Source organism: Xenopus laevis, chromosome 1L (assembly GCF_017654675.1).
Source record: "Xenopus laevis strain J_2021 chromosome 1L, Xenopus_laevis_v10.1, whole genome shotgun sequence".
NCBI lineage: Eukaryota > Metazoa > Chordata > Amphibia > Anura > Pipidae > Xenopus > Xenopus laevis.
In genome coordinates this window covers 209,610,338-209,632,473 of record NC_054371.1, presented here as the reverse complement: position 1 = coordinate 209,632,473, position 22,136 = coordinate 209,610,338, and the positions used below count along the sequence as shown (strand labels likewise).

The 22,136-nt window shown below is 36.5% G+C and overlaps 1 protein-coding gene across 1 annotated transcript in view; it reads left to right on the top strand.

The window, feature by feature from the left end:
- The window catches only part of ndufs4.L (NADH:ubiquinone oxidoreductase subunit S4 L homeolog), a 68,910-nt gene extending 47,730 nt beyond the window's left edge, over nucleotides 1–21,180 (top strand). The window contains exons 3-5 of the mRNA XM_018266156.2: nucleotides 17,471–17,643; nucleotides 20,448–20,521; nucleotides 20,966–21,180. Of these exons, the coding sequence (XP_018121645.1) occupies nucleotides 17,471–17,643; nucleotides 20,448–20,521; nucleotides 20,966–21,069 (351 nt within the window). The 3' untranslated portion in view covers nucleotides 21,070–21,180. The remainder of the gene's footprint in view (nucleotides 1–17,470; nucleotides 17,644–20,447; nucleotides 20,522–20,965) is intronic.
- The last annotated feature ends 956 nt before the right edge of the window (nucleotides 21,181–22,136 follow it).

The window sequence follows — 22,136 nt, the reverse complement described above, 5'->3', positions numbered from 1 at the left end:
GCAAGGTTATATGACAGTGTGAAAAGCCTGAATCAATTGTGCTGGTAGATATATATATATATATATATATATATATATATATATATATATATATATATATATATATATATATATATATATATATATATATATATATATATATATATATATATATATATCTTCAAGAAGGGGTTGGATGGCCTGCTAGTAAATGAGAAAATACAGGGTTATTGAAATTAGCTTGATCCAGGGACTGGTCCGATTGCCATCTTGGAGTTAGTGGGGTCATTTATCAACACTGGGCAAATATGCCCATGGGCAGTAACCCATGGCAACCAATCAAATTGCTGCATTCATTGTTCTACTTGCAGCTGACTTCAAAAAGCTAATCACTGATTGGTTGCTATAGGTAACTGCCCATGGGCAAATTTGCCCAGTGTTGATAAATGAGCCCCAGTAAGTATTTTTCCCCTTCTTTAATAAAAATTGGAGAGACTTCATATGTGGTTTTCTTTCACTGTGATTGATTAGAGTTAATAGGATCTGTAGTCCAGAATGCTTGGGACCTGGGTTTCCCCTAATAAAAATCACCATGTCTCATGTTAAACATTAAATAACCCAACAGAATTGTTTCGCCACAAATATGGATTCATCCAGCTTAGTAACCATTAAGTGCAATGTACTGTTTTAATACCACGGAGAAACAGATAATTGTTAGAATTATTTGCTTATAATGGGAACATTCTGGATAATGGGTTCGCCGGATAAGGGATCCCATAATTGCTTTTGTCCATAAAAATATTTTTTCCTCAGTATTTTCATTTTGAGATCTCTACATGCTACAAATCAAACTGTTCAGAAGACCCCTGATATTGTCATATTTATGATGTTTCATCACTAGCTAAGAGCAGGCATGATAAAAGATACTGTAAACTGCAGTCTTTGTGGCAACTTTCCATAATTTTGTAACCACTTATAGTTTTCTGTTTTTAATTTACCAGAATAAAAAAATAGCTTTGTTTGTGCAGAATTATATATACTATTTTTTTTTTTTATGTAAAGAAAAAGGACAAAATGTTCAAAACTTTCCTCCCATTTAATGCAAATGAATTGCAAAACTTGGCGGCCACTGAAGCGGTTAGGCCTAAGAAGAAACTTAACACTATGTCATAAAATATTCACATATATTCACAGGTATGGGACCTGTCATCCAGAATGCACGGGACCGGGGTTTTCTGGATAACGGATCTTTCCATAATTTGGATCTCATATTTTATTAAGTCTATTATAAAATCATTTAAACATTAAATAAGCCCAATAGGCCGATTTATCTTCCCATAAAGATTAATTATACCTTAGTTGGGATTAATTACAAGGTAGTGTTGTATTATTACAGAGAAAAATTTGGATAAAATGGGGTCTATTGGAGTTGGCCTTCACATAATTTGGAGCCTTCTGAATAATGAGTTTCCGGATAACAAATCCCATACCTATAATGCTTTGTGATTCAAAAATAGGTTTATTTTCTATATTAAGTATTCGCTTTGACACTCCAGATTTGAATGTACAAATTCCATATTGCTTTCCTCAGCTTATGTTTAGATAACATGCCACATAAAACTATTTACCCATAAATCAATGTTTTTCTTTAAAATTGCACTCCCAATTATGGGAAAACCATTTCCCATAGACTTGATTTTATCCAAATAACCAAAAAATGTTCAAACAGATTTCCTTTTCTCTGTAGTAATAAAATAGTAGCTTGTACTTTATCCCAACTAAGATTTAATTAATCCTTATTGGAAGCAAAACCAGCTTATTGGGTTTACTTAATGTTTACATGATTTTCTAGTAGACTTAAGGTATGGAGATCCAAATTACGGAAAGATCCATTATCTGGAAAACCCCAGGTCCTGAGCATTCTGGTTACATGCAAAAATATCCACCCCTTCTAAATTCACAGTAGGAACACCCATTGCTCAACTAATTCTCATTTGTCTAGTGGAAAGCCTTTCTAGAATATTAGAGACTATTATAACCGCAAAGGGAGCGCCAACTTGATATCAGTACCCTTGGTTTCAGCATGAGATGTTGGACAGACAGGTATCCTGATATTTTAAAGGTGACCATACACGCTACAATTATGATCTTTCCCACGACCATTGGTTGTATGAAAAATCTTCTGTCCAATCTACTGACGCCATGAGCTGAATCAGACAAACAGACAAAAAAGAATTATTTAGCTCTATCTGACAATTCAGCAACAACATTGACGTTCAGGCACCTGCAAAGGTGCCTGATCAAAATTTTCAGTCCTGTCCGATCGACGGGTCGACCAATATCCAAGGTATTTTTATGATATCTGTGGCCTTGTCTCCCCCCACACATGCACAGAATATCAACATTAAGGAAAGATCCATTATCTGGAAACCAGGTCCTGAGCATTCTGGTTACATGCAAAAATATCCACCCCTTCTAAATTCACAGTAGGAACTCCCATTGCTCAACCGGAAGGTAAACTCCAACTGATTGTCCAATTTCACTAATGCTCCATTGTCTAGTTGAAAGCCTTTCTAGAAGATTAGAGACCTTCAAAGGTGCCTGATCCAAATTTGCAGTTCTGTCCGATCGACGAGACCACTAATATCCAAGGCTTTTTACCAATATCCGTTGATTTGTCTCCCACTACACATGCACAGATTATCGTACGAAAGATCTTTCGAACAATAAATATTGGTACGTGTATGGCCACCTTAACTCTCAGCATGCAGTGTCTTCCACTTGTAATTAAATGTGGTGTCTCTCTCCAGTAAGAAGTGTAGCAGCATACATGACTTGCCTTTAGCTTTTATCACCTATTTTACAGTGAAGGTGCGTAATGCTTGCAATGCGAGGTCATCTATTTGATGTAATGTGTTTAATGTATTACATGCTCATATTTTCAACTTTCTCTGTGCCCCCCCCTCTCCTAAGCAAACCCATATGCAAACACCACTCTTTATAGATGCAAACACATGTTCTGCAAAGATCTGGGTCTATGCAAGCTCAGTATACAAGTTCCTTGGATACACATAGTGACCCAGGCAGCGTCTGGAAATAATCTGTAGCAGTCAGATGAGGACTATCAGTTCTGCAGATCATCAGTGGAACAGCCCAGAGGCACTGACCCAATTGCTCAGTGTATAGTGAAGCCTGCGTCATGTGGGAAGTTCCGTCTCTGGAAACACAGCTCTGAAAGCCACAAGTTAAGGTTATAACTTTTAGAACATCTTATTAACACCACAAAAGCAGGACTGTTTAATGGGCCAGTGTACGTTCATTAAAAAAAAAAAAATGACTGCCAATGCGTAAGTACAGAGATTTTTATTTTCATCATACTTAATAAAAGTTTAATTCAGGTAATAGAACAGCATTGTTGAATAGAGTTTTGCATTTGTATGATGCTGATATCTTGTATTCCAATGTGGGAACTACCAAAAACATTGCTTTAATTTGCACCTTGTCTGTTCTCTGCATATATATCTGTGCTCAATAGTGTTATGGATCACCACTATTTATTTTAATATTCATCGGCCCAAGTTACAGGCAACCTGCACCACCCCTCAATTCTGTTCTAGGAAAACGATACCCCCCCCTCAAACAATGTCGGTCTCTATAAAAATATATTGCATAAAACAGATTGTGTGTTCAACCCTGCTTCATGTAAATAAACCATTTTCATAATAATATACCTTTTTAGTAGTACGTGTCATTGGGTAATCCTAAATAGAAAATTGCCATTTTAAAAAAATAAGGACCACCCCCTGGGATTGTAGGATTCACAGTGCACCCAAACCATACTAGGTCACATGAGCCAATTAACAGACACTTTGCTTCCACACTTCTTCCTGTTACAGTTAGAGTTGTAGAATTTCTGGTCAGCTGATCTCTGAGGCAGCACACGGACCATCAAGAAATGGTGGTTCAAGGCAAGAAATGTAAAAGGGCAATATTTACTTAAATATATATGTATTGCTTAAATATTTATTTTGGGGGTAAAGTATTCCTTTAAGCAAAAATGCATACTTATGGCCTTTGGCTGAATATACCAATGTTATATCATGCTGCAGCCTGGTCCACTCTTCCATCCTGTGAGTTGGTTGCATATAAAGAAAACAGCATCAGAATTACGCTTACGCCCTTCTAACTGATACTGATGGAGATCCTTCATCCAGATTACTTGCCCAAACCCAGGCCTACTTTTAGCCAAATCTGGAATAGTCTTTTTATATGCATGTTTTCTTTATTTTACATTTTTCTGTATGTTTTTGATAAAATCGCACATTTTTAGACTTTTTTTAATATTAGTACACATTACAGTTTCCAGTATTGTCTGCCTCATTTTTAAACCCTTCTCTAGGGAAACCCTATTTTTTCCGTCGTTTTTTCTAATAAAACTTTCAAGTTTTTATCCCCAACTTTGACAGGCCCTGTTGTTTTCAATCAATGTGATCGTATTGGATCATATAAACCCTATGGTATATATGGGATGGTTTCCCTCCCTCTTTTATGCCCTGGACCGTTAAATAGTCACTATCACTTCCAGGACCTGTTATCCAGTAGTGTATGTGGTTTAAAGGAAGGCAAAAGTGATTTCCTCATTGACACAGGGGCTGATTTAACAACTATTGTTACATTTTTGCAAGTGGTACGATTGCATTCTGTTTGGAAAAGAGAACATTTCAGATTTACCAGTGTAATAAGTTCAGAGCAGAAAATAATTATCGGAATCATTAAAGGGGTTGTTCACCTTCCAAACACTTTTCAATTCAGTTGTTTTTAGATTGTTCCCCAGAAATAAAGACTTTTTTCATATACTTTCCATTATTTATTTTTTACGTTTTTTCCAAAATCTAAGTGTAAAGGTGAATGTTTGTGTCTGTGGTGTTTGAGTCTGGCAGCTCAGTAATTCAGGCGCAGACTCTGAACTGTTACAATTTTGCAACATTGAGTTGATACATTTCTCAGCAGCATCTCTGGAGTATTAGCAACAATTGTATCAAGTCTAACAGCTGCCTGTAATGAAACCCAGAGATTCTGCTCAGCAGGGACAAAGATAAGAAATGGATCAACTAAATGTATCAATTTAGAACAGTTTACAGGATCGGCGACCCCCCCTCCCAGAAGGAGAGAAATGACAATTTACACTTCAATATTAGAAAAACCGTCACACATAGAAAATAGAAAGTCATTGGAAAAAGTCATTATTTCTGGTGATCTATCTGAAAACAACTAGTTGTTTGAAGGTGAACAACCCCTTTAATTCCCCTTGTGCAATTTACATTGGGAATTCGTGATTCTGGTAGGTGTTAGTACTCAACGATGTGTATTGATGCCCATTGACAATGAATGTGTTCGGTTGCTCAAAGCAATCCAATATATTCAGACAAACTGCCCCATCTCTCAGCTTTGGCTAATATTTTAATGCATTAACATTTTCGTGATAGGGTAAAGTGGTTTTTAAATCACAAAATTTAACTGCTGGGAATTATTTTGGTTTCTCCAGTGCCAGAACATATCAACAGATTGCAAAATACTTTATGAAACTGGTTATCCAAAATCATTATTTTGCTCTCTGTAAAGCAAGATTGAATATATGTTTTATGAGCAATTTGCTACTTTTATATGTAGGAGGTGAAATAATTTCTGGTTTGGAGACAGAAGGGGTTATTATTGGGCCATGTGTCTTCTTTGCTCATCAGTCTGAACAGTTATTTTCCCGTTTAAAGAGCATATAAGGTGCTGTTGCGTAGCTGACATGTTGCAAAAGATTTTGTAAAGACTTGGCACCTATCACACGCTTGACACATAAAGGGCAACTTTAATATTCTTATGCCTTACTAGCATACCCCAGACAAACAGATTTCTTCTACTTCCAAAATGTGTTACAGTGCACTATTGTGAGTGTTTTATCCACATTGCTTTTTTTTTTTTTTTTTGCTAGCGACAAAGGAACCTATCCGTTAAGTGGCAGTTCAATGGGTGACAGTTTTTGCTCTACTATTCCATGAAAACAGTTTGAACTCTTGAAAAGGACTATGTGGCACCAGGCTGAACTTTTCTCTGTGGGGGTCATTGAAAGATCTCTCTACAGACGCAAAGCTTTGATGGTTTCCTTGCAAAATAGGAAACAGAATTAAAGCATAGTTGCAAAAACAGCAGCTTTTATTGTGTTTGTTGCATTATACGCCTTGTCTGCCTTAAACAAAAGAGTTTCCAGCTCTAAAGTGTAGAAATAATAGCTCAGTAGGCTCCTACTCAGACACAGCCAGAGAGCAAGGGGGTCCTGGTTTGATTCGTGTGTCAGGTCCAACAGTTTAGGAGTCAGTAATTCAGACTTGCCAACCAAACAAGCGTAAAGTGTCTCCAATGTCTAAGCTTTCCCAAATCTTTTTTTGCGTTTATATTGCAACACCCTGGTAAAACATTGTCTGCCAGGTTCAGTTCCATGAGAAAAACCTATTGCATGAGTGCTATTGGGAAGTCTGGAATTGAATGAAAAGTCTTTAATGTAATCAAACTCAGTGTTTGCTAGAATTAGATGGATTTTATGATTGCATTTTCTTATTGTGGCTGTTATCTGTAGGCAAAGGCAAGCCTCAATGGTCTTTTGGCCATCCATTTTATTTTGTGCCTGGTTACAACTACAATATACAACCATATTGATCAGGCGCACTACAGACAGACTGTTCCTTGCTTCTAAGTGCAAACATGCTTACAACTAGCTCACTGCAATGAGCTTCCAATAACCCATCTCTAATGGTACCCATAAAAGGTCTTTTTAAGGTTCACAAGTATATGTTGTGGAGTAAAGAGAGGCAGAGACTTTACAAACAGTTTAAAGGCCCTCTGAAGCTGAAATATGAAATAATTCCTAAAATGGTAAAATATTTAATCTTAGACTTTGTTTGAATACTTGGTTTACTTTTGCCCCTGGGTGGGGCACAGTCAGCAGCTGTTCCTGTGTGGAGCTAATCATTGCTTTTCTTGGTTATTGAGGATTACAGATGGGTATGGAAAGATCATTGCAGTCAAACATATGTAAGAATGCATGCACTTGCAAGCAGGGGGTAGTCTATCTATAATGAACCAAATTGATATGGTTGCATTTTTTAATTGTAACAAGGCACAAAATAAGCTTGATGCCCAAACGATCTCTATTCCTTTTTTTGTGCCCTCCTGGGCAGTAGGGCAAGATTATTACTGTTTATTGACCTACTAAGTAAGCTCTGCCCAGCATTTGCACTGGTATCACAAGTAACATGTTTATCAAACTTTTTTTTTTTTTTTTTTTTTTTTAACCATTGGCATATGCCACGAGAAGACAGCAACCGTAGGATTGTGAGTTGTTTTTTTTATCCCATAAATGCTTGCCTTTGACCCTATCAGTGCTGTAAAAAGTTTATACTAACTAAACAAACTCTTTCTCCCAGGGTATTGTTAATGATCCTCTGCTTCAGGTTCAAAAATAAATTGTGGTGTTTGGCAAGTCACTGATCCCTCTTCTTTCTAAAAACCAAGCTGTTTTACTATGAGGCAAGGGCCCCACACACCCTGAAAAAAGTTTAATTAACAAGTTGCTTAACAGTATGCATTATTACATAATATGTTGTTGGCCTACAGGCCAAACAAATAAATCTTTTATCCTATATCATTTGCTACTGGACATACAGGGGGATATTTATCAAAGGTCCAGTGTTAGAGCTTTTTATATCTCAAATGAACTTGAATTAACTTGAAACTTGAATGGTATCTTATTTAAGAAAAAACGTTAACATCCTCATATGGTTCAAGGGACCTTTGCCATTGACTCCTACATGACCTCGACAGGTTTTAGATGGTGTATTTTCAGATTTAAGCTATTTCCGGGGTCGGGGTATAATTAATTGCGAATATTCAAGGTTTTTTTTAGAAAACAAAACTCAAATGATTATATTTTTTTTTTAACCCAAGTACAACTAAAAAACTAAAACAGCTCAAACCTTAATAAATCTGCCCCACTATGTGTGAAAATAATTTTTTAGTACAAACAAATCAAGCCAACCATGAATTTAAGACTCTAAAAACATTCGAAATATTTTCCACATTGATACCGAAATGGCACACCTTAATCATCATATGTTGATGAAATATATCATGGCAGGGTTTACCGCCTTCTTTAGAAACTTTTCTGCCATTTATACGATATTCACATTTCAGCTCTTTAATCCTCACACGCCAAACCTTTCTTTTTGGTTTTTTTTTTGTTTTTTTGTTCCTAGTAAAAACCATCAGGACAGAAAGCTATAAATGGTGTACTTTTACAAGAAAAGATTTGCGACCATACAGATAACACTTTAATATATCCCTCAAATTGCCTTCAAAAATAAAGGTTTTTCTCTCCTTTGTTTTAATAACTCAATGCTTTGTTGAGAAATAAGAACATTTATTTTTTTTTGTCCCATGACAGTAAAAAAATAGAAAGTCTATTCCTAACGCATGACCAAAAAGATAAACAACTGGGTATTTCCACAACTAGATTTACAAGGTGAAACAAAAATAGCCACGGCTCATTTCTAAAGGCATCCTGGTTGACAGCATTAAGACTTCCATAATAATAATACAGCAACCCCCGCATGTCCTCAGCTGTGGAAAGATTCTTTGCATTGTAGTTCCACAACAGTTTCAGGGCTGTGGTGTGGACATTAGTAACATTGGACTGTGTCATTTGTTTGTGCCTGGGGATTTTAGGTACCCCACATAAATATACAAAAAATGACATACCAAAACAATTTAATTGGGCTTCAAATGAAATCCCTGTAAGTGATTAAAATAGTTGTGCAGAGAAAATGATGGCTATGGCTGGGTTTTTCGTATTGATTAAAAAGGAAGCAGATTAAAGGACGTTGGAAGACAATATATTATAGGTACAGGTATGGGATCCATTATCCGGAAACCCATTATACAGAAAGCACCGAATTATGAAAATGTCGTCTCCCATAGACTCCATTTTATCCAAATAATCCAACTAATTTTATTACTAAATGTATTTTTCTCTGTAATAATAAAACAGTACCTTGTACTTGATCCCAACTGAGATATAATTAATCCTTAATGCAAGCAAAACCAGTCTATTGGGTTTATTTAATGTTTACATGATTTTCTAGTAGATTTAAGGTAAATTACAGAAAGTTCCATTATCCAGAAAACCCAAGGGCCTGAGCATTCTGGATAATAGGTCATAGATACCTGTACTTTTCTCTCTTCAAGTATATTTCTGGGTTAATATTCTTGGAGGAATTTAAAAACATTGAGGAAAAAACATTCATATCAATGTAATTTTATGAGCGATGGGCTTTGGCATTGTCTACAAAAAAGTATTATGTGCCACGATGCAATACATTTTATAGATTTGTCTTGTTTGAGTCCTGTAACTTTGTTATAATACAATATACCAGCAAAAAGCAATTTGTATTTAACCAAAACCATACATTCTACTCATGATTTATAGGGAAAGTAGTATTAAATCCAGGCTCATGAACCATTTACAGGTTTGGTTATTGCTGAAAAATTTATTGCCTCTAAAGCTGGGAAACCAATCTCAAGTGGCCAAGAACAGTGTATTTGCTTTCTCAATCTGCAGACCATTAGTTTAGACTAGATTTTGTCCATCTTACTTGAGCACCATCAGACTATAAAAATACCATTTATTGGCGCAATTGCATTCTAAAGTGCATCAGGCGTTCTCTATGGTTTTTGTAACTCTTTAAAAGCTGAAAGACCACTTAGTATTTAAGGGTTAAAATCTTAAACTGCCCAGCTCCATTCTCTAGATATCTGATTTTATGCTTAATCTATTTCTTTTGGCCTTTAACCAATGTCTACTGAAATATAAGTAGAAAGAGTCAATCGCATATGCTCTATCAGTGGGAGAGAAGTTGGACTGAAAATCATAGTTATATTGGGTTGAAAAAAGACAAAGTTCATCAAGTTCAACCCCTCCAAATGAAAACCCAGCATCCATACACACACCCCTCCATACTTTCACATAAATTATATATGTCCATATCTATACTAACTACAGAGTTTAGTATCACAATAGCCTTTGATATTATGTCTGTCCAAGAATCCATTAAGTTTGTCCCATAGCTTTACAGGAGAAGGAAATCTTAAAATTAAGCCAGCTTTACCAGAAAGGTCTATATAAATATTCCAAAAAACCCTCAAAGTAATGCTGCTCTGAGTCCTCTGTCAAAAGAAACAGCACATTTTATATTGTGTACACATGGGCTTCTGTATAAGACTTCCTGTTTCCTGCATAAACCTCCAGGGCTAGGGCTTGAGCATGCTCAGTTTGCTCCTCTCTCCATCTCCCCCTCCATTCCCCCCCTGCTGTAATCTGAGCCCAGAGCTATTAGTGAGCAGGGTGAGACTCGGGCAGGAAGTGATGTCATACAAACCTAATATGGCAGCTGCTATCCTAAACAAACAGACCTTCTAGAGCTGTTTGCTCGGGTATGGTAAAGCATTCTGCAGAATAAATAGTGTTATAGCTTGCACTATTGTGGCTTACCTATTGGCAATAAACTGCTTTGGTACCTTTCCTTCTCCTTTAAGACCATATACTGTATTTAAAATGACATTTTTTGGAGGCATGGACTGCTTGGTAAAAATGTACTGTAAAGAATTGAGCACTTAAAGGCAACATTTGACTTTTGTATGTAACTTTCTGCAAACAGGCTGTTTTATAATTATAATTTGGCAACAATGCTTAGGCACATATTTGTAAAGGTATGTAAAATTGTATGCCAAAAGAAGTGGTATACGTGAAATCGTGCCATGTATTGCAGCTGCGAAAATCTCCTAATAAAAAAAAAGATAATTGCAGTATTTATAAAACATTGTATTTTCTTACACTATTATTTTACACCACCTCAAACAGCAGTGAATTTCTCTAGTGAAAAGTGATGTAAAATATGTTCAAATCCAGGCGTTCTGATGGAAAACAATGTTTATTTAACTTATAAATATATTTTCAAATATAATTTAATATAATTAATATATACAAATATCACTGCCAGTAACTTCTCCACTTTCACACAGAGGATGTCTGACTTATGATTCGGTAGGCTCAAAATGCGTTAGACCAGGGGTAGGCAACCCGCGACTCAAGAGCCTCATGCGGCTCTTCATCCTGCTTGCTGCGGCTCGGTCTTGCGGCTTCTTGAGTGTGTGACCGCGGTAAGCTAATGGTTAGCTTGCCGCGGTCGCACACTCGGGAAGCCGCCAGCAGGTGCGAGGGCTGTATAGACGTGACAGGCAAGACGATTCATCATGGTCCTTACCGCAGTCACACACTCAAGACAAGAGAAGGAAGAAAAGAATGGAGCTTCAGAAACAGAAGTCACATTAAACAAATGAGAACACTAACATTTAATAGGGCTATTCAGTGTTTAATATATTTCAAAGTAGCCTACACACACGCACTGCACTTCTGTTTGTTGTATTCTGTTGTTGTAACAGTTAAAATTAAAAAAAGGTTAAAACTAAAAAACTTGCGGCTCCAGACTATTTTTCTTTAGTGGAAGACGGGTCAATATGGCTCTTTTGATATTAAAGGTTGCTGACCCTTGCGTTAGACCCTTCTGTAGACATGTTACTTGAATAAATACTTGATTAATTGAACATATACTTGCCCTGTACATTTGATTTTTTGAGAGTGCAAGTCCTGCTTTTGTTTTGTGATGTTCCACTCCTCTTAGTTTAAGATTTGGGACTTGGCACCCAAAACCAACATTTGTACCAGTGAACTATTGTTTTAAAGACATGGGGGGGGGAATATGTAAATACTGAATTTTAGAGCTTTGTGAGATTTTTTTACACCTCAAATGAACTTGAATGGTTTCTAGTTTTTTTATAAAACCTCGAATAGAATAAACTCGAGTCAGTGAATTCAGGGTGAAAAACCCAAAAACTTGAATGAATCGAGTTTTCAGTCAGAAAGAAACTCGAATTAATTGAGTTTTAAAGTGAAACCCACTGAAAAAACTCAAACATCATGAAGGCTTTTAACATCTTTACATGGTTCAAGGGACAGGTTTTTAGTAAATTCAAGGGTTTTTTTTTTTCTTGAGTTTTGACTAAAAAATACCCTCAAAACCTTGAATTTTCCGGGTAAAATACAACTCGACCTTTGATAAACAACCCCCCAAGTTTGCCCAGGAGCAGTAACTCAAAGCAACCAATCAGCAGGACACTTGTCCTTGTCACCTGTTTGAAAGCAAACATCTTATTGGTTGCTTCTGGGCAAACTTAATGACTTTTATTACATATGGGGGTTGGGGCTTCAAATTGCATATTTGACCTTTTGGCAAATAAAATATATATTTTAAATACATTTAGCTTTCCATATTGTACTGATCACGTTCATTGTCCCTATGTTCAAATTGTTGTATAAACATGGGGACATATGCAGTTGTGAAATAGCTTTTTCCCCCAATAGACACACTGATGGAGGTCCAGCCCTTTTATCTAGTTTAGCCAATTGAAATGTCTTGTATAGGTTTTATGATCTACTATAAGTAGAAATACCATGAACATACATGAGAGAAATTGATGGAAATTGTACTGTGGAACAAGTATTTCTTTTGAAGGATTTTTTTTAGTGATATCGCTTAAGGTGCAAAACTGTTGTTTTTAATGGGATCTATTTTTTTTCCATTTTACCTCAATTAAGCCGTTTAACATACACAAGCACATTGTGCAGCAATGTAGCAATGTCTTACTGGCCATATTTGCACCTGTTCTTAAAGTGTGCTTATTTATTGCTATCCAACTCTAGCCAACAAGCTGTTCTTAGTTAACAAGCGTCTTTGCTTTGTCAGCCCGCAGGGTGTTCTGTGAAAGTGTTTTTTTTTTTTCCATACAAAAGCACGAATGTCATCTGAAAATGCCAGTCTAGACAGTATTGCAGAGGACTTGGTTAGAATCTGGGTCATAGCCGGCTACGAGATGCTTTACTGCATTATAAGTAGCCAGCTGTCAACAAGAGCCTTCATTGACTAAATGCTATGGATGCATTTGTATTATACCATACCTCATAAACATATTCCTTGCATTACAACCACTAATATATTTACTCTTTGCTTTTGGTAATTCCAGTTTGTTATAAGCACATGACAAGATGAACTTCGTAGGGCAAAGTGAATATTCAGAATTTTCATCCAGCAACAAATATATTACGGCCAACTGAAGGATTAATGTGAAAATAAAATTGTAAGATATCTGTGTTCCAGAATCTTATCGATTAATATTAATAGGGTAAATATGAGCGAATGCTACTTATAGCGCAATCAAGTTGTTTGACCACACTCAAGAATAGGGAAAAAAAGTTGTTGGTGTGAAGTAGTTTTATAATCAACATATTATTGCAGCTAATGTCAGTGCTGGACTGGGCCACCAGGATACCAGGAAAACTCCTGATGGGCCCAGGTGTCAGTGGGTCCTCATGTTGCTAAGCATTTGGTCTATTTCATGGACATTCCCAATTTCTATAAGAACAAAGAAGTGAAATAAATTAAATAATAGATTATAATATGTAAAGAAAAGACACTCTGAGAATAGAGGTGGAGAGAGGAGAGGAAGAATAATAGTCCTGAGAGTGGACCCCTGGTCTAAGGTTTTTGGGTTGGCCCCTGGTCTAAGATTTTTGGGTGGGCCCTTGTTGTCCCAATAATGTTATTATTTTTGGGGCAGCGTGATAGCTCAGTGGTTAGCACTTCTTATTACAGTGATGGGTTCCTAAATTTGATTCTGGCATGAACACTGTCTTAGAGTAGCTTGTATGTTCTCCTTGGGGTGTATTTACAGGTATGGGATCTGTTTTACAGAAACCCGTTATCCAGAAAGCTCCAAATTACGGGAAGGCCATCTCCCATAGACTCTATTTTAATACTATAATTTAGATTTTTTAAATTGATTTCCAAACCTTTTTCTTGATCCAAAATAAGATATAATCCTTATTAGATGCAAAACAGTCATTTTGGGTGTATTTAATGTTATTTATTTTAAGCAGACAATGTATGGAGATCCAAATTATGGAAAGATCCGTTATCTGAAAAACTCCAGGTCCCAAGCATTCTGGAAAATAGGTCCCATCAGGTGCATAACTACAGAGGTAGCAGACCAGAGCTGCAGGGGTCCCCAGGAGGTATAGGGGCCCCAGGAAGCCCTCATTCATATACGATTTCAGTATATATTGGTAAAAAAGTTCAATCACTAGACATTTAGGGGGCCTTAAAAATGTTTTGCTGTGGGGCCCAGTAATATCTAGTTATGCCACTAGGTCCCATACCTGTACTAACATTCGGATTTCCTTTTCGCAAATCATATTTTTTCTATAAAAAATTTTTTTCTCTAAAATGCTATAGTCGAGGTTCCGATTAATTTTAAGCAGACTATTGATCCTATTGTACATTTTTGTAGCCATTCAGACTTTTACATGTTTTCAAAATATTTTTTTAATTGTCCAAAAAAACTTGAATTTTTAGAGGTTTTAGAGATATTCAGGGGGAGGGGTTTGTTGTTCATTCAGCACTTTTTTCCATCTGTACTTTTTGTATTCAGATCTTATACTGTAATAACTTTAATGGTTTTAGAGAAAACAAATTTAATGTTGTTTCAAAAAGCTCTAATACCACTAAAATTAGAACTCCCAGTGTCCACTTTCTCCCAGTTCAAAAACAACAGGTTTAATTGGCTCCTGATAAAATTTGGGATTGTGTTTCTCCCACCGTTCAAGGGAAAAGGAATTCAAATGTAGTTTTTAAAACTCAAATTTCGGAGACTTTTTAATGTATTATCTATCTATTATTTATCTGTTATCTATATAATTGTTATCTATTTATCTATATTCGTGATCTGCGCTTTAGTGTGATTGCAATTAACCTATTCAGGTTGCCTATGTGATGGAAACATTGATTTTGCACAATAAAAAGGATTTTTTAAGCAAATCCTGTGAGTGTTGAGTTATTGTTTTAGATGTTCAAGTTGTTATATGTGCTAATATGCTAGCATTGAAGACAATTGCTCGAGTGATTTTGTTTTTTTTTTGTTATCTCGAAATTTGGTAATGTGCCCTCCCAGTGATATATGAAAGTGATAGAGACCTTAGATTGTACTTACATAAACTTTGTGTGTATATTTATATATAAAATAATGTATAAAATATTTAATACACACAACTCAAATGTCCTCCCGGATAATTTTCTATTTGTGGAATTATGTTTTTGCAAGATTTAACAAGGTTATAAATAAATATGGGGGGCACTGAATATAATAAAAAAAAAAAATCAGCATGAAAAAGTTTACATAAAAACACCTGGAGCATATGTCTTCATTTTTCAACTTGTAGAGCTCGGTGAGCCGGTGCTGTTGTAAAATGTTGCCACGATTCTGGTAATAGCTATCTGGAATAAATGATTTCATGCCTATTAAATTAACTTATAATTCCCTGGTGGGACCTTAATTAAGAACGCATTTTCAATAAATCTTTTGCAGCGTGAATGTTTAATGAAAATAGGAAATGCAGTTTAAGGAAAAAAGAATTTGAGCAAATTGGGGCATGTTACTTTAACGATGAAAAACCCCACAGAATGGAGAAATAAAGAATAGTCTGAGTTGAGTATGGTTTCCTGTGCCTGTAGACCATAGGTGTTGGAACCATTGGGGGGAGGGCATGTCCCTCCCAGTATTTGAGATATTAGCATTTAAGTGTTATACTGCAAGACAGGCTTCAGTTCAACAGCTTTCTCTGAAGAATCCGATTGCATACTACAGCATTTATCTTCTGTGTATCTTGTGCCTTTCTCCCTTTTCAGCTTTGAATGGCTGCCCCCATGGTTACACAGCAGCAGTCTTTTTATATAAACTATATAAACAGAGTTTCTGAAGCAAACACACCTGTTGTAGCAGGGCAGCACAACAGTACAGTATGTTTTCGCTACTTTAAATTTAAACTTTAACCCCATTTAAAATTGAATCCCATTTAAGATCTCCCTTAAGCGATTCTCTAAATCAGAATGTGCTAAGAATCGGCCAGACGTCTTAAGCCGCCCATAGATTTAAAGATTTTTAAAAGATCTTTTCTTTATCGTAAGACGACGATTATCTCAATCGTTTAAATGTATGATAGTGTCCATCAACTAAAAGACCATTTCAGGCGATATTGCCAGCAAAACTGAGGGGAGCTGCCTGCAAACATAGATAGATTGCATTGTGACCGATAAAGATTTTTTAACCGGTCCGGTCAATGTCGGACGAAAAATCGTAAGATGTACGATCGTTCGAATCCCACTAACTTCATGATAATTTGACCGATTGGTCGGATTTTGCTAAAATCGGTTATTCGGCAAAGAAAAATCTTTGCGTCTATGGGGATCTTTAATATTATGATTATGGATCTTTATTCTATCAGTTGCAAGGACCCATTATCACGCTCTGGGAGGAAGAGTAGAAATAAATCAATATCCTCTCCTGCAGTTACAGAAGAGAAACATGGCTAAAAAGGTGAAAGTTTCATGTGTTTAGTTTAACAAAAAATTTGCAATAAATGTACTTTTTATTTTTATTGGGATGGTGTTAAAAATGTAATTTTACTGAAAACTCTGTTAAATTAGGCTATGCAGCCCATTCAGTACCATGATTTGTTGAATGGGGGAATGGCAGCTACAAACTTTTTACAAGTTTCAAAGGTATAAATAAGTGTAATTTTGGCATACACGCTTTTATATATAGATGCAAAGAGCTTCTTCATACAAAATTTATGTGCAAAGGAAAAACCTTTCCTACGTGCTTTCTATACATATGCAATTGATTGTTCTATTAACTTTCCATGCTTTTTTCTTGTGTAAAATTACGTTTATAGTTCCTGAGAATCTAAGAACAGAGTAGGAACATGTTCTCTTGTGATACTTGCTATGGCATGCAATTTTATGATGTTTTTAATAGAATAGAAGCATTTCTTTTATATTTTGTTTTTATAGTTTTGCAAAGTACAGGTATGGAATCCCTTATCCATAAACCTGTTATCCAGAAAGCTCCCAGTTACAGCATGACCATCTCCTTGAGAGTCCATTTTAAGCAAATAATTCTAATTTTTAAAAATAATTTCCTTTTCCCCTGTTACAAAAAAACAGTTACTTGTACTTGATTGTAACTAGGGTGCATGAATTCATTGGAGGCAAAACAATCATGTCGGGTAATTTATCAAAGGTCGACTTTTAGAGCTTTGTGAGGTTTTTATATACCTCTAATGAACTCTTTTCTCGAATGATTTTTAATTTAAGAAAAAACTCAAATGGAAAAAACTGAAAACAGTGAATTTGTGGTTAACAACCGCTTGAACTAATCAAGTTTTCAAGCGAATCTCACTGGAAAAAAACCCCAAACATCATGTTCTTTTTGTTCTTTTTAGGATATTACCTCCATAAGTGGTGTTCCAGAGGAGCACATCAAAACAAGAAAAGTCCACATTTTTGTTCCTGCACGGAATGCGATGCAGTCTGGTGTGCAGAACACAAAGAGATGGAAGATAGAATTTGACACTCGGGAGCGTTGGGAAAACCCTTTAATGGGATGGGCATCAACGTAGGTATCATACAAAGAATACTGCATTGCATGCTAACACCGCTAGATGATAGACCCTTGTGAGCAGGACTTTTATAACCTACTACATTGGTTTGTATTTTTGATTACTATCTAATGTTATGTACAGTGCTGTGTAAAATGTTGGCACACTCAGACGATGCAATTGTTAACATTTGCAACAAAGTGGCGGATAACATTCCTGGAAAAAATGTTCATGTGTGCAGCTCTTCATGCAATTCTAGTTATCCGCAGAGGCAAGTGTAAAGCAGCAATTTTCAGTTTTGTTTTACTTTTTCTTAATCTCCGTGGTATCATCCCTGAATGAGCCATTAAACTTGCATGCATGCAGATTGGTGGCCTCAGCTGACAGCTTTATAGACAGATTGAATAAGTCAGTGGACTCACAGCCAAGTAAAGTTGCCTCCTGATGTCCTACACACTGACAAATGGTGGGTCAGACCAGCCAAGATCTGATAAAATGACCATAGTACGCAATAAATGGTCACTGTAAATGTTCATCTATAATGACAGTATTATTATTGAACGTTCTCACAAAAATTTGCCGAAGAGTAGTTTATGTAGTATAAACTGGTCATTGGAGGAGGGAAGCTCCGTGTTTTTGAGCAATGCATTATGATTAGAACTTTAAATGGTCATTTAAAATTCCACTTGTACATAATATATACATATCTATCAAATGACTGGTTTGTTTGACCAGTAAACATGTTTTGCCCAATGAACAATTATGGATCTGCCATAATTGCTCAGTATTTATAAACTAAAGGGGGAGAGCAACTGTGGCCATATTTTGTATTCACCCTAGTACATGGCTTAAAACACTTGCAGTTGTCCTCCATTGACCCCAGTGAGGATCACTGGGAGGTGTACGTTATCAGTACTTGCTACTGGCAATGCCTATTTTGTGCTTTCAAACATTTGGCTTGTAGAAAGCAATTTTGACAACATTACGAAGAGGTTTGGTAGCTCTGGCTGACCTACCAGGAAATGCCCAAACTTAGATGACAATTACATCAGTTGAGGTCCTCTAGCTGTTAGCTCTCCAAACTATTCTTCTTCAATAGCTGGTAATCTTCAGGCTGATGGTATAAATATTTTGGGTAAGGAGAGACATCCTTATGCGTATGCAAGGCAGAAGGATTTTTTTTGAAGTCCAGGATCACACCAAAAATTTCCATTTACAGGAAATACCTTAGAGTCTGGGCCTCACCCACTAGTTTTTAAAGTTAAGCTTGGGCAGAATGTGTCACCCTATTTGGCTCTCGTCAGTGCAATGCAGCTTTTTCCAGTCAGCATATGTAGACCCAGGACAATTGGATCCTCTACACATTTTGGTTGAGGTGAACCACTCTCATTCTGGAAACAAAGCCCAGGATTGCTCCTAAAATTTCCATTTGCATGGAGGACCAACTGGGTTTTAAAGTGCAGCCAGGGAGTATAGTAGTCAGCTAATGCTTAATTTCTAATGGTTGATGTACCTTATGAAACTAAACCATAACAATTGTTGCAACTAAACACTTCACCAGGTAAATCCTAAATACTGACTGTGCATTATTGAACATATTCAAATGTACCTTCTTAAAACATTCCTTCCTATACTGTACATTTATACCAAGGACATTTTCTGGCAAAGGTGGCCTTCTTATGATGGGAGGTCCCTGGAAAAATACTCTCTCTCTGAGTTACTGTAAAAAGCCCAAGCCCTAATTTGACATTACACAAGGTCGCCAAACGAGCAAATCTTAACACAATATGCCCACTAATGGCAGGCCGATATTGGGTTAATCTGAACGTTCAGCCCTAGGGCTCAATGATCGGATTACAACAAAGAGTGGTCGCCAACGGATCGTAAGACCGCATTAACTAGCCAAATCGGTCCTCGATCAGAGGAAAAATCAAACCTGCCCGATTGATATCAGGATGATTTTTGGCCAGATATCGATCGGGTGGACCCATCGGAAGTCCCCCCACACAGGCAGATAAGATGCCGAATCGGTCTAAAGGACCATTATCTGCTGCTTTAATCTGCCAGTATATGGCCACCTTGAGTTTGTGCCTTCTCTGTTCTAGTAAAAAGTACAAAAGGAGGAGTTTACTGCTAGAGGTTTTTTTTACAAAGCAGTTTTAAAAAGAATGCACAATGACAATTTATGTCACTGCTTTTTACAAGTTTTAAAGGCATAAATATATAAATAATTTTGGCATACACACTTTTATTTATAGATGCAAAGAGCTTCTTCATACAAATTTTATGTGCAAAGGCAAAACCTTTCCTACATGCTTTCTAAACATATGCAATTAATTTTTCTATTATCTTTCCATGTCTTTTTTTCTTGAAGTAAAATTAACATGAGAGTTTATAGTTAGGCTCCTGAGAATCTAAACAATCCAGCCCCCATAAACTCTGCCATATTTCACTAAAGCCGTCACCTGTCTGATACGCTCTTTGTACAAACAGTGCGGTCACCTGGCTTTCTAATTTTTCTCTTTTGCTCTGTGCATATTCTGTCTAAAAACTAATGTATTTTGCTAACTTTGGGATCATATTTACCTAAGTTCAAAGTATATGTTTCTGGCAAATGCCTTTCTTTTGATTATGTTGTGTATTTTGGAGATAAACCTGGTACATATGGAAGTGGTGCTGGAGCAAGAACTCTGTTCCAGGAGATTAACTACGTAATTGCATTCCTTTAATAAACATAGGCATTGGTTGAGCCTCGCTCTCGTAATGTAACCGTAGAAAGCTCTAAACACACTTTTTTCTTCATTTCTCTATATTTTGGAAGGGCGGATCCCTTGTCTAATATGGTGCTGTCCTTCTCTTCCAAAGAAGATGCTATCTCTTTTGCTGAAAAGAATGGTAAGTAGTCCTTGTAGAGTAATAAAATGATAATGATCATCTCTAGTGCTTCTTGAGGTCTTTCATCTTTAAGGTACCAGGTCAAAGATGTAATTGGTGGGCTCCCACTGCCCCAAGAAATTTTTATAAGAACTACATTCCACTTCAATGGTCTGTTCTTGCCGAAGTGGACATGATCGCCGGGTGTGATGTCCTCAGCCATCAGCCATGGGAGCTAAAAAAGTCCTCCTTTGGATGATATCTTCTAATGTGATCTGGACCACAAACATGTACTATAGTGAAGAGCTATAATTAACTATGTAATTGTACAAGTGCTTTATTTTATCTGCAGCAAATGCACATAAAGTTGAAAACAGTCAAAGTGCTTCTTTCCCCTCGCCAAGCTTTTATTTTTAGACCAGCCATACCATTTTATATATAAATCCTATTTTACAATTATTTCAGGATGGAGCTATGAAGTTGACGAGAAGAGGATTCCAAAGCCAAAATCCAAGTCTTACGGAGCAAATTTTTCTTGGAACAAGCGAACCAGGGTATCCACAAAATGAATTGTTATTGGCTATCCATAAGTCCGACCGTGAGCTCCGTCAGCTGTGCTATATTTATAGAACAAATATAATACAACGCTTAATCTCCTAATAAATATGACCTTTAAACTACAAATGAATCTTGTGGAGTCTGTTGAAAATGTTTTTGAAGTTTTCAAATTGAGCCTTTGATAAACTTATCTATATATAGCAACCTCTAGGAAATTGCTGTGTGCATAGGCCAGTAATAGGGAGGTTTAAATGAGCTGCAGCATTCAGTATTGTGGCAGTGTTTTCATAGCCACGTTGTAATCCATCAAGCAGAATTCCTGCTTTGTAGTAGCTCTTACTTATAAGTGAGTCATCTGAAATTCCATTTACTGTATTACAAAGGCATTCTCTCTTTATTAAGAGCAAGAATCTGTATTCTACAACCGGACTCTAAATACATTTGATTTTTAGAATTAACACCATCAGACACTTTGCCACCATTGCTGTGCCACACTGTGGTTTTTTATCTATCTTGGTCATAGAGCACCTTCACCTGTTGAGGCCTGTCCTTACTGAGGTAGAGCTGGGGGTCAAAATTTGTGCTTTTTGACCAATAATTGGGATTACAGACACCCGCGCAGGTATTTCCACTGCTAACAGTGAGAAACAACCACTATTTTGATCACTGGGCACGCCTGGCCAATCATTTTAAATCTACCTGTTACTGAACAGTCTGCAAACGTCCCGATTAAAAGTGTAATTCTCAACACAAATCTTTAAAATATCATACAGACACTTTCAAGAGGAAAATCTGTAGTGCGACCGATCATTGACTTCCTTCCTACCTTGACTTCCTGTTCTGGAATGTGTAATTGCATTGGCAAATTCTGGTTTGGACAGTTTTTTTTTGCCATAGCCTTCAGGTACCTGTCACTTTTATTTCCAACATTTCAGTAAACTTGGAGCAGCATGGTGGTGCAATTGTTAGCACTTCTACTTTGCAGCATAAGATTTGATTCTAGATCTGCGAGGAGTAAGATATCAATGTGCTTGTGTGGGTTTCCTCCTACTTTCCAAGAACATGCATCCAGGTAAAT